This window comes from Camellia sinensis, chromosome 6 (assembly GCF_055761805.1).
Source record: "Camellia sinensis isolate YWXY chromosome 6, ASM5576180v1, whole genome shotgun sequence".
In the NCBI taxonomy this organism is placed as follows: domain Eukaryota; kingdom Viridiplantae; phylum Streptophyta; class Magnoliopsida; order Ericales; family Theaceae; genus Camellia; species Camellia sinensis.
The window spans coordinates 192,552,968-192,568,424 of record NC_138966.1 but is presented as its reverse complement, the minus strand read 5'-3'; the positions used below and the strand labels follow the sequence as shown (position 1 = coordinate 192,568,424).

General features: G+C 32.3%; 1 protein-coding gene across 1 annotated transcript; it reads right to left on the bottom strand.

The window, feature by feature from the left end:
* Positions 1 to 6,982: 6,982 nt before the first annotated feature.
* Positions 6,983 to 12,039, bottom strand: LOC114306080 (tubby-like F-box protein 3). Its single transcript, XM_082875734.1, has 5 exons — positions 10,905 to 12,039; positions 9,154 to 9,241; positions 8,262 to 8,391; positions 7,842 to 8,021; positions 6,983 to 7,568 (listed from the first exon to the last, which is right to left on the bottom strand). Exons 1-5 carry the CDS (start codon positions 11,226 to 11,228, stop codon positions 7,100 to 7,102), a joined length of 1,191 nt encoding a protein of 396 aa, XP_082731860.1. The 5' UTR covers positions 11,229 to 12,039; the 3' UTR covers positions 6,983 to 7,099.
* Between the last annotated feature and the right edge of the window lie 3,418 nt (positions 12,040 to 15,457).

Sequence of the window (15,457 nt, the reverse complement as noted above, 5' to 3'; positions counted from 1 at the left end):
CCCCAAATTTTTCTTCTTGATGGCCTCGATCTCCTTCTCGACCTCTTCAATTTTTTCATCCAAAACATCAGTTTCAGATTCAGATTCAATCTCAGAAGGTCCTTTATACTTGGAGATCACATCTCTCACGTCGCTCGGCTTCTCGGGCCACGTCTCGACCTCTCCGTTCGGCCCCAAACAGACCAAGCAGGCATTGATGCCGCACAGAGTGGTGAGCTCCATAGTCTTCTTCTTGATACAATTCAATCTTCTCTTGTAAGTCAATCTTCGAGCTTTGCTGTTCTCGATTTGCTTCACCATATACCTGGAATTGGAAACCACAAACCAAATTTCTTTTACTTTTATATATATCAATCCCAACTCACTCCAATAAAATCCGATTTCTATTCTCTTGATCTACTTTTGTTACTTTCCATAGTATATTTATAGGTTTTTAGTGATACACAAGAAAAAAGGATTTTTATTCTCTAGATCTAATGTTTATAATGAGTCCTTGTGGTGGTGGACTAATAAATTGTTAAATTAAAATCACGAATTATACTAACTATCCTTATACTTTTGGGTTTGTATCATTTTAGTTTTTAACTTTTTAATTGTGATATATTTGATTTTAAATTTTGAATCTTGTTCTAAATAAGGATAACTGAAGATACCATTACTTAATTTCAATGTCAAAATTGTCAATTTGATAAAATATAAATTAATTTGACAAAAATAAATAGCAAAAAATATTTTTGAATTTTTAAAAATTATATCTACCCACTAAAGATAAAATTATGTAAAATTGATAAATTTTTTAGACATTTATTTATTTTACCAAATTAATTTTTATTATGGATTTGGATGATAATCACGTAATGAATGGTTGTTTTTATTTTTATTAAATTATTTTCTATTTTTTTCAAAAGTCAAATATGGCGACAACTTTGATATTATTAGTAAACCAATCCATTAGATCAAAAAATCTAAAACTAAAAATATTTTATATATTAAATATATCGATTACACATTAAAATCATAACAATCACCCATTACTTTATCATCATCTAAACACATACTAATAAAAATTAGGATAAATTACACTTACATTCCCTGAGATTTGGGTTTCATACATATCACCCATGATGTTTGAGAAATTATACTGACCCCTTGTCATTGTAATTATTTAGACGAAATTAACATTGGTATGAAAAATATTGAATTCATACACTCTCTCTTTTATTATTTTGCTTTACTTCTTTTATTTTATTTTTCTTTCCTTTCTTTTCTTTTTTTTCAATGTAATTTCTTTTGTTTTTCTATTAGGAGTTGCTGCTTTTTATATAAGTAGGGGGTTTGTGAAATGAGATTATTAACCACAGGGTGAGAATGTAATTTTTATAACATCAGTGGGTGAGATGTAATCGAACCAAACCTCAGGGGTGTCAGTATAATTTACCCTAAAAATTAATTTGGTAAATAAATAAATAAATAAATGTTTAAAAGATTTATCAATTTTACATAATTTTATCTTTGGTAAATATAAATAATTTTTAAATTTTTTAAAAAAAATTTTGACATATATTTTTGTCAAATTAATTTATATTTTATCAAATTAACAATTTTGCCATTGAAATTAAGTAATGGTATCTTCAATTGTCCTTATTTGGAACAAGATTTAAAATTTAGGATCAAATATGTCATAATTGAAAAGTCATGAACCAAAGTGACACGAATCCCAAACTATAGGGACTGTTAGTGTAATTCGTCATATTTTGCCCTTGAAATTAAACAATGGTATCTTCAATTGTTCTTATTTAGAATAAGATTCAAAATTCATGGTCAAATATGTCATAATTAAAAAGTCAGGGACCAAAGAAACACGAACCCCAAACTATAGGGACTGTTGGTGTAATTCGTTCTAACTTAAAATAGGAAAGTTATTAATATATTTTATTTTATTTTTAAAAATTATGATTTTCATTATGGACTATTACTTTCTATTTTTCACAAAATATTTTGAAACATTTTAATTCTTTATACTAATTTCATCTTTTTATTTAATATTAACAATTCCATCTAAATTATTTGTCCATTTTTTTTTAATTTTAATTTTAGAAAAAAATCTGGAGTTTTTTTTTTTTTTTTTTTTTTAATTCATAGGAAATGTTTAAACAACAGAACAGAAAAGAAAAGTAGCTAGGCTAGTCAACAGACAAGCAAAAAACTAGTCCCTCAGCACTCTAACTCCAGTCATATCATCTATGACCAGAGTCTTTACTTCTTCGGGGGATCCTCCAGCAGCAGAACATGGTCATCTTGTGCAACTCCCATGTTTGCAAGTTTATTTGCGCATCTATTACCCTCTATTGGAGTATGCCGCAGGGAGCAATCACATCTCTTTAGCAGGAACTTAGTATCCTCAACGAGAGCTTTATATGCCATATTCGAACATGGAGCAGATTGAATTTGGTTGATTGCCAACTCTGAATCAGATTCGATTTCCACTCCCTGATTGCCTTTCTGGAATAAGATTGTAAGGCCTCCGTATATAGCCCACAATTCAGCTTCAAGGCTTAAGCAGTGTCCAAGTTTTCCATAAAAACCCCAGATCCATAGACCCATTTCATCTCGCAGCAGCCCTCCATATCCAGCTTGGCCTGGGTCTCCTTTTGAGCATCCATCAACATTGAGTTTAAGCTTCCCTGCAGGTGGATAAAACCAATGAATTAGTTTGTGTTGATATGGTCTGGAATGAAGGGCAAATTGATTGGTCTCATCAATCTCATGAACATAGTTAAAAATGTTCTTGAGACTGAGTTGAATAGGAGAGATCACATTTTCAAACACAAGTTTATTACGGTTTTTCCAAATTTGCCAAAGAGTAGTTAAAAACACAAGCTGCCAATTTTGTCTAAAAAATTTGTTTTTAGATTTTAAATTGGAGGTAATCCATTCAAATAAAGGCCGATCACAACCCTTCTCCCACCAATTAAGATCTTTGATTGCAGTCCAAATGACTTTGGAAGTGTTGCAGTCTTTGAATAGATGCTCATATCCTCACTTACCAAACCACATCGAGGACACAGGTTAGATATAGCCATATTCCTCAAGAGTCTCAAGTGGTTAGTAAGGAGTCTCCCTTGTTGCATAAGCTAGATAAAGCATTTAAGTTTCTGGGGAACTTTTAATTTCCAGATCCATTTCCAATCTCTGCTATCAACAACCTGGCCCACAATGAGATTATAGGCTGACGCTATAGTAAAATTACCACAGGTGGATCCAACCCAAACAGGAGTATCAGTATGTGTGACAAATCTGGGCCTATGAACTTTAATGACTTTCTGGATATCTTGATGACTTAAAATATTTTCCAAAGCCTCTATGTCCCAATTGCCCTCTTCATCCAGAATTGTGTTAACTTTTGGGAGAACATTATCCTTTTGGGAAGTGTATGTTTCAGCTAGTGGGTGTTGACCACACCACCAGTCACACCACAAATATATTTTTTCACCATTATCCACATTCCATTTGACACCTTTCTTGAGAAATTTCCTGTTTTTACATATGCTTTTCCAAATATGGGAAGAATTCCTCTTAAGGGACCAATTAAAAAGAGAATTCCTCCTCAAATACTTAGTTTGCAGAACTCTACACCATAATTTATCAGTGTCACTCAGCATTTTCTACCCAAGTTTAGTCAATAGAGCTGCATTTTGATTCCTTGCTTTTCTCAAGCCAGGCCCACCTTTAGCCTTGCTCCTGTAAACACTATCCCAGTTAACCAGGTGAACTTTTTTTATGGAGTCAGTTTCACGCCATAAAAAATTCCTATTAAGTTTATCCATATCAACACAGAGCCTCCTTGGAATCTCCATGGTTTGCATGATGTAGTTGGGTATAGCAGATGTAACAGACTGAATGAGTGTGGTTCTGCCAGCTAAGGAAAGGTTTCTAGCTTTCCAACCAGACAGTCTACTCTTTAACTTATCCATAATACCCTTAAACATGTTTCTATTGACTCTACCATGGATCATGGGAGAACCAAGATAATGACCAAGGTTTTGAGTTAGAGGGATGCCACTCTGGAACCTCAAAGATAAGGCTTTGTTATGAGAAAGGTTAGGAGAAACAAAAAGTTTGGACTTGGAATAATTGATTTTTTGCCCAGAGACAGCACAAAAATCAAAGAGCACTTCCATAATAACATCACAGTTGGAGCTATCAGTTTTGGCAAATAAAATAAGGTCATCGGCAAAGAAAAGATGAGAGATAGGAGGACTATTATGAGCTGCTTTGATACCCTTCCATTGACCACTGTCAACCTTGGAATTAATCATATTAGAAAGTCTTTCCATGCAAAGAACAAAAATATAAGGGGAGAGAGGATCCCCTTGTCTCAAACCTCTCTCATTCTTAATACCTCCCAGAATCTCACCATTCCATAGGATAGCAGACTTACTGTTCATGATAAGGTTTATCCAACTATCATTCAAATGAAACTCAGAGAGCGTGTCTCTAATAAACTCCCAAGACAATCTATCATAGGCTTTCTCCAAATCTATTTTAAAAATCATACCTCCACTCTTACCTTTTTTATGCCTCTGAGTATGGAAGATCTCCTGGGTGATGATGATGTTATCAGTTGTATTCCTTCCTGGAATAAACCTGCATTGGTTTGGGCTCACTAGGCTGTCCAAGAGTGGTCTAATACGACCTATAACAATTTTAGAAATGATTTTATAGGTAACATCACAGAGGCTGATGGGCCTAAATTGCTTGATGCTTTCAGGATTATCAATCTTAGGGATAAGAACAATGAGAGTTTCATTGACAGACACAGGCACAGAATTATTATTAAAACAAGTAATAACAAAATCACACACAGATTTACCAACAGTACTCCAATAATTATGGTAAAAAGTTGCTTGGATACCATCAATCCCTGATGCTTTAAAAGCACCAATGTCTTTCACAGCTTGTAAAATTTCAGGGCTAGACAAAGGCTTCAAAAAATCATCATTATCTGGAGTTGATTGGTAGAGTATTTGCTTTCCAAAAATGAAGTCTGAGTTGGAGAAAAATAATATATGTTCTTTTTGGTTGGAATCGACACAGACTATCTAAAGTATTCACATCATTCTATGATGTTGGGAGTATCTAGAACATTCTAAAAAGCTCCCTAGAATAATTTATAATTTAATAGAACATTATAGAAGTCTAAACGAATCGGAAAGATTGTAAAATATTCTAAAAAAAGTATAGAATACTTCACTATGTACTATAATAGTTTAGAGAATTTTAGGATATAGTGGAAGGGTAAAAGAATCATGGAATATTCTAGAAGGCTAATGATGACCATTTGATCAAGTTAATCCTAGAATTGAACATGAATTGGGTATGTGATGGGTATATCCACTGATCAACTTTCACTTCAAGGGTTCACAACCATGATCTTCGGCTTCTTGCTTGTTCAATGGCCGAGGCCAAGCTGGCCAATGCGTCCGCATGACTATTTCTGATCTTACCCTATTTATTGAATATTAAACGAAGATAATACAAAAGGAAACTATTTATGATCTTACCCTATTTATTGAATATTAAACGAAGATAATACAAAAGGAAATTTGGTAACTGTTGTGTGGAGGCACAACAACCATTGTTGTGTGGTCGTATGAGCTCATTTCAAAATTGATTTCGATAATTTGAATTGTTTACTTTTTAGAATACGTCGACTATAACATACTGATCTCCATCAATTTTTAACAAGTCTATCAAATTTAAGTGAAACAAAGTTACAAAAAAATTTATGAAATATTTGATTCGTCTAACATTTACAACATTATTCTAAACAAAATGTTAAAATTTTAATAATGCTTCCATCATCAAATTTGAATATCAATACATTGGTTTAATAGACCACGGATTTATTTATTGATGGCACATTAGATATATTGAAAATTTGGGGTATCAAATTTAATCAACCCAACAATACCTATTGTAAAAGGTTAAATTGTAGTTCTAAACAAATTCAAAATCTAAGTAAAATTCAAACGAAATTTTTTAAGTTAAGTTCCATCAAAGGTGTAGATTCACTCATATAAGAGGACTCTATCCAATTATTGTATTCTCAAAAAAAAAAAAATTATCTTATGAGTCAAGAAGACAGCGTAGTCGTGTGCCCATTCAATAATATTTTCTTATTTCTCCATCATTTTCTTGTTTATAGGGTTATGTAGTTCTTTAACCCTTGTTATTGGTTTGATATACCACTTATATAAAATTCTCAAAACACGAGTATTGATATTTCCCAATAGAAGTAGAAACCCTTCTTGCTCAACCACGGTGCCTTTCAAAACCTTTTGCTATTGGTTTCTTGCTATCTTCTCTATGTTTCATCTGAATCAATTGAAAGCCATAAAACTAGAGCATTCACAGATGCAGTGCATGAGAAATGTCCTAAATGGCGGCAATGGGGGAGGTAACGGTGCTCTGAGTCTGTAGTGCGGATGAGAATGGCTTGGGTGAGTGGCTGGGGTGGTGCTACTCCCGGCACTAGTTGAGTGATGTAGTGCTGATTGGGGCAGCATGGCTTGGGTAGGTGGATGGAGTGGTGGTAGTCACGGCACTGGTCGAGTGATGTAGTGCTGATTGGGGCAGCAAGATTGCGGTCATGGTGGTGAGGATTAACACACAATTACAAGTTCAAAGTATAATGAAAAGATTAGATATCATGCAACTCAAATTACTGAAGTGTATATAAAAACAAGATGACGGTGGCAAAGAAGAGTCTGAACTAGCTCCAACACGACCCTCGCTTAAAATGCAACATGATGTACAAGGTTAGAACCAACACTCCAGAGATAATCCTAAACCATTCATTATCTGAAAGTGATAAAACTTTGCAGTAAAAGATCAGTTGATTGACCTATTCCCAGCTTTTTTTAAAATATTTTTTTATTTTATAAATATGTATACACACACATATATTCCAACGCAGTTATAATCAAACTACATGCTAATTGACCTGACACAAAAGTTAACAGATAAACATGTGAATATTCTCAATAGGATACTGTGTGTACATAATAGAGTAATCAGATCCAGACCTATCAATTTGTCATTCACAAGCAATCTTGGTGTCGAAGCTGCTAAGGCAGATTCCAAATGCCTGAAATGCAGATAGTGGATACCGGTAATCCATGGTAAACACATCTTTCCCTACTTTCCCAAACTGGAGGATGACCTTTTCGTGTTGTGGGCCTGCCTGTCCATTCTCCGCAGAAGCCACCAACTGAAAGTTCTTCACAGAAGCAACTGTTACCCGTCCATGAAAATTTAAGCACCAGCACTGTAGTTGCTCATGCCATCTGGGAGCCTTGTTTTTCAAAACCAGTTCCCCATTTCTCTGATCAGTTGATTCACAAAGAAAATTCTCCTTGCGGCTTGATTTTGATCGGAAAAATGGGAGTGATGGAAAGGAATCTATGTTGCTAAGAGGGAACTCAGTCTGTGTGGGAGCCACACCACCAGGTTCTATAGCAGAAGCAGGAATGGCATCCATGACACAGTGCATTCTTCTAGGACCCCTGTTTGTTAAAAATAAAAATATGAAACAAAAACTAATTTAGCATTAGCTAGATTGTTCTATGAAGTTATGTAAAGTAAAACCAAACAACAAATCATTACAATCCACAAATTTCCACTAGCGGTTATGCTAAAAAGCATGAGGAGCAAAGTCTCATCCATATATATACATTTTTAAAAATGATTTTATTATTTCTGACCAAACCTTTGCATACATAGACAATTCAATTGCTTAATACAAAGTCTACAAGTACACACATGAGCCCTTTTGTTACCTGGATCCCAACACATTCAACTCATATGAGATGTGAGCTACTGGATAGTTGCCGGCAGGAATTCTGGGGGAAACTTGTTTTGAGCCCACTAGCCTAGTTGAACGGCTTCTCATCATTTTGGCTCCAGCATGAGGTGGCAGGCCATCATAGATTGTGAACTTGGTTGCCAGAAAGTTTGATCTAGGCAAGAGTAAAAAGGAGAAATATCACATCAGTGACATTTTAAAAAAATTATTACAAATCAATGGTAAACTTTATAAATATTAATAATTAAAATCTTAAAACTGTTTCATGAATTTGCAATTGTTTTTTCAAACTACCACTGTTCTGTATTTTCCCCTAAAAAGAATGGCACTATTATAACCCACATAAAAATTGATGACCAAACAGTAAGCCAGGTAGGACTTAGAGAGAACACACCTTAATTTCCCTATATATGTGCTACTTCCCTTTGACATATCATCGGGATGCAGAGAGATGTTGTATTCTGTGCAAGTGGGGCGCCTAAACTTACGACCAGCAAGAAGAAACTTCCCATCATCAGCCAATGCTGCCAAAGAGATGGAAAAAAGTGGAAGCCGTAAAACAAATAGGCAAGGGTGGAGCTACATATATTTTAGTACGTTTACCGGACCCCACTCAAATTTTAAAAAATTTTAACGTTAGTTCAATAATTTAAAAAGATTTTAGGCCGATTTATTTTTCATAAATCAACTTATAATTAAAATTTAAAAATAAAAATAAAAAAAAAAGGAAAAAAAAAAACTCACCCACTAATGATTTATTGAAAATAAAGGTATTGGGGGGGGGGGGGGGAATTTATTTCGAAAAGTGTCATGCTATTTAACTATTTATAACCAAAAGACACATGCTGGTTTCATAAATTTTGAATCAAAATTTAAAGAAAATTTTGAAACATCTTGATTTTTTTCAAATTACTGTTCTAAAATAATATTAAGTTATTTTAAAGGATATACATGCACATAATATTTATGTTGTTGTCCATCTGTGTGTTAAAAGTGAAAGACAAATAGAAAGAGTGAGAAAGTGTGTTTAGTTGTTTGGTAAAATAACAAACATCCATGAACTCCTAAACTTTAAACTAAAAATTTATTAAATAATTAGCTCTTGATTTGCACCCACTGTAAAAATTCTGGCTCTGCCACTGAAAATAGGGCAACTATCCTCCAATTGGTCCATGCAAAAGACTGGGAAAAGAGAATCTACCAATTAATCAAATATGCCTAGCAAAACAAGCCTATTAGAAAGTGTCATTACGGCACAGAAGCACAAAGAAAGATACTTTGCTCACCTTGAGTTAAATTAAGGTAAAGATGATATGTATGTGCAGACCGATCCCGTCTTATAAAACACTGGAGGAGAGACTCTCTAGGACCAGGCTGAAAAAATAGCCAGTGCTTATAAGCATACACAAGTGCAAAATCAAACAACAAAAGCAATTAGTTGATCCTGAATAACTTAACTACAAAGATCCCAGCTTCAAAAAAAAAAAAAAAGGAAAAGAAAAAGAAATAGTCTCTTACAATAAACAAGATTTAAATTATAGCTGGCTCACTAATCTTATGATTGTCCCATGTATACTTCATGGCATCTCAAGAACAGCTACAATTCTCACAACCATAACAGTTAACAGGAAATTGTTGTATAAGACTGGGTAAGATAGCTCCAATAAAATAATAAACAGTCAAACAGAAAATTAGAAATTGGTTCTAAATTATACAAGCTTAAAATGGTCCCCAAAAGGCTCATACTAGCTTTCTTAGAGATTATTGAGCAAGTTCACTAATACAAACAAAACCAATCAATATTGAGATTTGGGGCTCTCATAAATGGTTAGTACAAAGTGGTTCCAGGCGTTCCTGCCATGTCTCATTAGTTTCAAGTCGTAAACATGTGAACCAGTTTTAACTGACCGAATTTGGAGGTGTGAAGAGGATAAATCTAATTCCCATAAGTCATCTTCTTATGAGTTCATTCAATTCATGGTCAAGTTCTTTTGAGAAAAGCCCCCCGGTATCGAGGTGCAACTTTCCTTTTAGTAATGCAAGTCTATTTTTCCTTTCATCATAGGTAATGCAAAGTACTTTCTCTTAAGAATGCATCTGGTTTCATCTTTCTTTAGTTAACCCACCTTTTTCTAAAAGTGCTTGTAGTAATTCTGGGAAAAAGGCTTTATTAATTATTATATTAGCAAAGCATTAAGTAGTAAACATTTTACACCAGGGGTTTTACCATGCCATAAGTGCAAACATAATAAAGATAAACAAGCATAGCTAGGTCTGAGAACCCAAAGGGAAAAGGTCAAGGGTAGACGAAGAGAACTGCCTAAACAGGTGAGTGAGTCCTGCAGGTGATTTCACCCCAGAGACAATGAGTTCGATCGTTTTCGACACAAATCAAAGGCTGAAGGGCTAAACTGGTATGAAGTGGGGCTTCGGGCGTAGCAAACCAAAGAGGAAGGGCAAAGGAAGGGGTGAGCCCAAAGGCATGACTGAAAAGGTGGATAATGTTTTCAAATCCAAATGATCAGACAATGTGAAGACGATGTTTCCTTCATTCCACATTAGCCACATAACTCTAAGTCACTCAGCAGAAACTATATATATATATAAACAATTTTACAACCTTTTTAACATTAAGACATTACAAGAGCTGAGCAAATTGCCATAGGTGTATAGTTTAACCACAAGTGCAAAACTTGGTGACTTTCTTTCTAGTTCAACCCTTTTCTCATCAATCACAGGTTTTTACAAGTAGTTAGCCTGTAATTTATTCAGTAGTTCAGGAGCACCAGCTCAACACGCCAATACCGCGCTTCCACATAGTCAATAATCATGGAATGTAACTTGGCCTAGGAAACAACACAATTAGGGGCAATTCTATGCTCATCCAAGCTAACAATTCATGTTCTAACCTATCAAAAAAACTAATCTATACAACATCAAATCAACAAGCAAACACTAATTAAAGAAAAAACAAACACTAAAATCAACACTTGCACAATAAACTGTCAAAATTCGAATGGAGCATCAAGAATCTAACCTGTTTAACCGATATCGGAAACGTCAATTTTCCAGCGACCTCCGGCGTCATGACAACCTCCTTCATGATCTCCCTCCAACTCCGGCACACTCCGGCACAGGCAACCACATTCCTCCGCACCGGCCAACTACTCTCCGATTCCTCTATCCTCGTCAACACCTCCCTCAACAGCTCCTCCGGCAAATTCTCCCAACAACTCCCCTTCAACTCATCAATCTCCGCCTCCGCAGCCGCCATAGAACTGTCCTGAACCACACGGCGCGACCTCGATTTCAATCCATAACCTAACCTCATATCGAAACTTCTTCTTCCTATGCCTAACATCTAAATCACCCTTAATTGAAAACTAAATCATTTACTTTAAGTCAGATCCGAGTCACAAATTCGAAAATTTTACATACAAACACCAAATATACATATATGCTTGGGAGATCAAAAAAGGTAACTGATTTGAGACTCTTCGGATCGATGCGTTTTTGGTTCTACGCGTGAGGAGAGAAGCTGAGAGAACACTCTGGATTTCACACGAGCGTTTTCCGAGAATCGTGAACGTTTTTCCCGGGAAAATTTTGATGTGTGAGTGTGAGTGTGAGTGTGAGTGAAGTGTGAGATTTTATGCGTTTTGGTGTGTGTTTCGATTTCTAGAGAGACGGCTGGGTTGGGGTGATAGATACGGGTGGTGGCGTGTGTATAATGCCGTATATATGATGAGAGAGAAATAGTCGAATCGATTTATTTAACTTACAATATTAATAAAATTTTAAGTATGTTTAATTACCTTAATTTAATTATTTTTAAGTGACCTACTTTAATCATGTTGATTATGACTTGGAATAATTGGATTTTTTTAATATAATATATAATCAAATCAAATAGGGTAGCAAATTATTTAAATTTTAATAAATTTTAAAAATATTTAAATTTGATTTATTTTAAATAATTTGTCATAAATCAAACACATATCACGTCAACTAGCATAAATCTGCTTCATGTTAATAATATTACAATAATGATTATATTTATTTATTTATTTTGTTTTATTTGCCAATGTATCATTATTAAATTGGTAATAATGATGTAATAATTCTTGATAATATCATAATCAAAAAAATGAAAAAAGTTACCCAAAAAAAAATTTCTCCCTATTTTTATTTAATTTTTTTTTTGTAAAAAAATTTAAAAAATAACTAAAATAATTAATTATTATATTTATATATATATATATATATTGTTTATTATTTGATGTATCAGTATTAAGATAGTAATTGATTTGATCGATAAAACTTATTTTATTAATTTAATTTTAATATGATAAGTAAATGTAATTATTATAATATTAGAGTTCTAGACTTCTAGTAAGGGATTGTTTTTTACGAAAAGATGTACAGAAAAGTGAAGAGGTGATGTAATGAAAAAAAAGATAAAAAGATGAATTATTTTTAAGTTGCCAAACTTGACCTAAGCATATGATAGGTGAGAGGGGTCCACAAAGATGCAATTAGAGAGTAGATTTGTCTTTTTTGCCATGTCAATATCTCATTGTGACCTTTATGAGGGAAATTTTAATATACATCATTATAAAAAGGTATAACTTATGCATTTTTAATTATATTATTTTTTTAGTTATTATTAATTTTTTTCAATTATAAATGATGAATTCTTTAATTATATCTCATATTATATTTAGTTATGATATTTTTTTAATTATAACTAAGAAAATTAAAATTATATTATTATTTTTAGTTATAAAATACACATTGAATAGTGTGTACCATGTATTTCTCCCCTCATAAATCCCTCTATTGCCATGGTAGATTTGACTTTTTAAAATTCCAAAAAGTATAACCAAAGTAGTTAAGTTGGTGTGACAAAAGCCAAATCAGTGTTAAGAGCCTTATTAATAAGTGTCCTTAGGCCTTATTTGTCAACATATTATTTTAGTAATTTTTTAATTTTTTATTAAAATATAAGATTAAAAAATTAATATGTTTAGAATGATTTTTTAGTTTTTTACAAATAAATGTGTAAAAAATTAGAGATAAAAGAGAATATTTAAATTTTTGGTATAAGTTATAAGTTTTTTTAATTTTTTTTAGTAACTTTTTAACTTTTAAGCTAAAACATGTGTATCCCAAATGAGACCTTAATGCATAAGTAAAAGATAAAATATTTATAAAATACAATACACTTTTCACTCATTTCAATATACTTTATTGAAATCAATATAATTATTTGCCTAATATTAAAAACAAAAACCTTTATTCTTTTCAAATTGCCATGTAAGACAATAACAAAACTTAAAAGGAATAAAGTTTTTCGATTATTTCAAAGTTTAATTTCAACAAACAATACGAGGTGAAAGTACAATTTTTTTTATTTGTTTTTGTTTTTGTTTTTTTACTTGTCATTTTGTGCAATTCTTAGTTTTTTTATAAATAAATTATGCACTATATTTTAGCTACTAATTATATCACTCTCAACAATATTGCACTTCATCATCATTAGGAGGGAGCAAGTTCATTATGAGATAGGATTAAGTCCTCCACGTGTGAACTAATCCCTAATTATTAATGTGAGTGTGATCTAATCTCTAATTATCATGTGAAAATGATACGTCAAGTTTTCTTGAGGACGTTAATTTTATAGTTTTACTACAATTAGAAATTACTTTACTAACATTTTTATAAAAAACCGATGTGTGTGGGATTTACATATTTCTTTAAGTTGTGTGTGGAACATATATTTGGAAAGAAATTTGAAAATGATAAGAAAAACGACGCATAAAATATAAGCAAAATATAATTATATTTCATTTATATTTTACTTACATTTTTTTCTTTCAAATCTCTATCCAAACTAATAATTCAAACATAGGTCATCAAACTTTCACTACATGCAAGGGCAGCACCAGCCAACATGTACATTTTCTTTCAAAATAACCCAAGTAATTGAGACAACTTGGCTAATTATCCTATCTTAACTTTAAATCAAGGCAATTTGATGAAAACATCTCATTATGGAAAATGATTATTGAAAGAACTATTTTATCTTCTTATTGCCAATGTAACAACACATTGACTCAAAATTACCTCAAATAGCAATAATAATAATAATAAGTACCCTAAGAGAGTGTTTCAATTAAAAAGATATATTCTCATTATAAGATATTAAACAACAACAGCAAACAACACATTCATATTTTCATGTAAGAAATACTTGCTTCATTGAATCCTATGATTTAGGAGGAAAGTTTGATACATTCAATAAAACCATGATGGCAATGACACAAAATGGTTGCTTTCTTATTTTTACTTTTGAAAAAGCAAGGCATGTGCTTGGAATGAATGCATAACCTCTAAGGTGAATGTTGTTGGTGCTTCAATTTCAACATCAACATCATGTCATTGCGTCCTACGATACTGAAGAGATTGTTGAAAGAGTTATAGTAGAAACTGTAATTTTTAAATTTATTTATATTGATGTAGCAGGGTTGGTTTTGGTTGATAATTCTTAAATAAATCAATAACTGGTTTATAACAATCTATTGGGATTGAATTTGAAGCTAAATATAGAGACCTAATATGGGATATTATGCTCTCATCTCATATCCCATTGTGAAAGGTAAAATGATACAAAATAAGTTGTCGTTTGGCAATTGACTTTTTTAGTTTATTTTTTTATTTTTTGATTATTTTGTCTTGAGACTAAAAGTTTTTTTGTTTGATTTTTCTGACTTTTTTGACTTTTGTAAGAGAAAAAATAAAATAATTTTAGTTTAAATGTGATATTTTGTCTTATTAACTTATTTAGTATATTTTATCTTTTGTGCATTTTTAGCCAAACAAGCTCACTTCCTTTGTAAAAGGTAAGATATTGTAAAAGGTAAGATAATAAATAAACAGAAAGTGAGAGGCTAAACAACAATGCTATAAGTTCCATTTGTTTGGGTGAAAAATATTTTTGACGGAAAACTTTTCTCAAAAAATGTTTACTATGTTTGATGGTGGTGGAATGAAGGTGGAGGTGGCAGCATAGTGATGGAGCGACAGTAGCGGTGATGGTTATGGTGGCCATGGTGATGGTGGTGGAGGTAGTGTAGTAATATTGGTAAAATTTTGATCTGAAAAATATTTTTTACCTTTTAAAAGTGGAAAACATTTTTTATCCAAATAAACTTGTTTTCCATTGACTATGAAAAATGTTTTCCGTTGACTTTCGTTTTCCATTGTACCAAACACCAAAAAATATTTTTTAAAAATAATTTTTGTCTAAATAAACCGAATGTAACTAGAAAAAACTTGTAAAATTTATTAGTTTGGAGAATATTACTCTGTTATTTTAAAACTCAATTTTTAAAACCCAATCAGTTTTTAATTTATTTTTAAATCATGTTATTTTGTGAAGTTAGCGTTCACAGTTTCATTAAAAACACTTCAATTAGTTTATTGTAAAGTTTGTTATATTGTGGAACACGACTTTAAGACTTAAGTTGTGTTTTTAAAATGCAATTTTAATACACTACTTGTGTTTAAAAAATAAACTTAAAATCACTT

Excerpts from the sequence above, each read along its gene's own strand:
- LOC114306080 (XM_082875734.1), bottom strand. The coding sequence starts at position 11,228 with ATGTTAGGCATAGGAAGAAGAAGTTTCGATATGAGGTTAGGTTATGGA. Across the intron at positions 9,242-10,904 it reads TTCCGATATCGGTTAAACAG|CCTGGTCCTAGAGAGTCTCT; the intron begins GTTAGATTCTTG and ends CTATTTTTTCAG. Across the intron at positions 7,569-7,841 it reads TTGAATGTGTTGGGATCCAG|GGGTCCTAGAAGAATGCACT; the intron begins GTAACAAAAGGG and ends TTTAACAAACAG.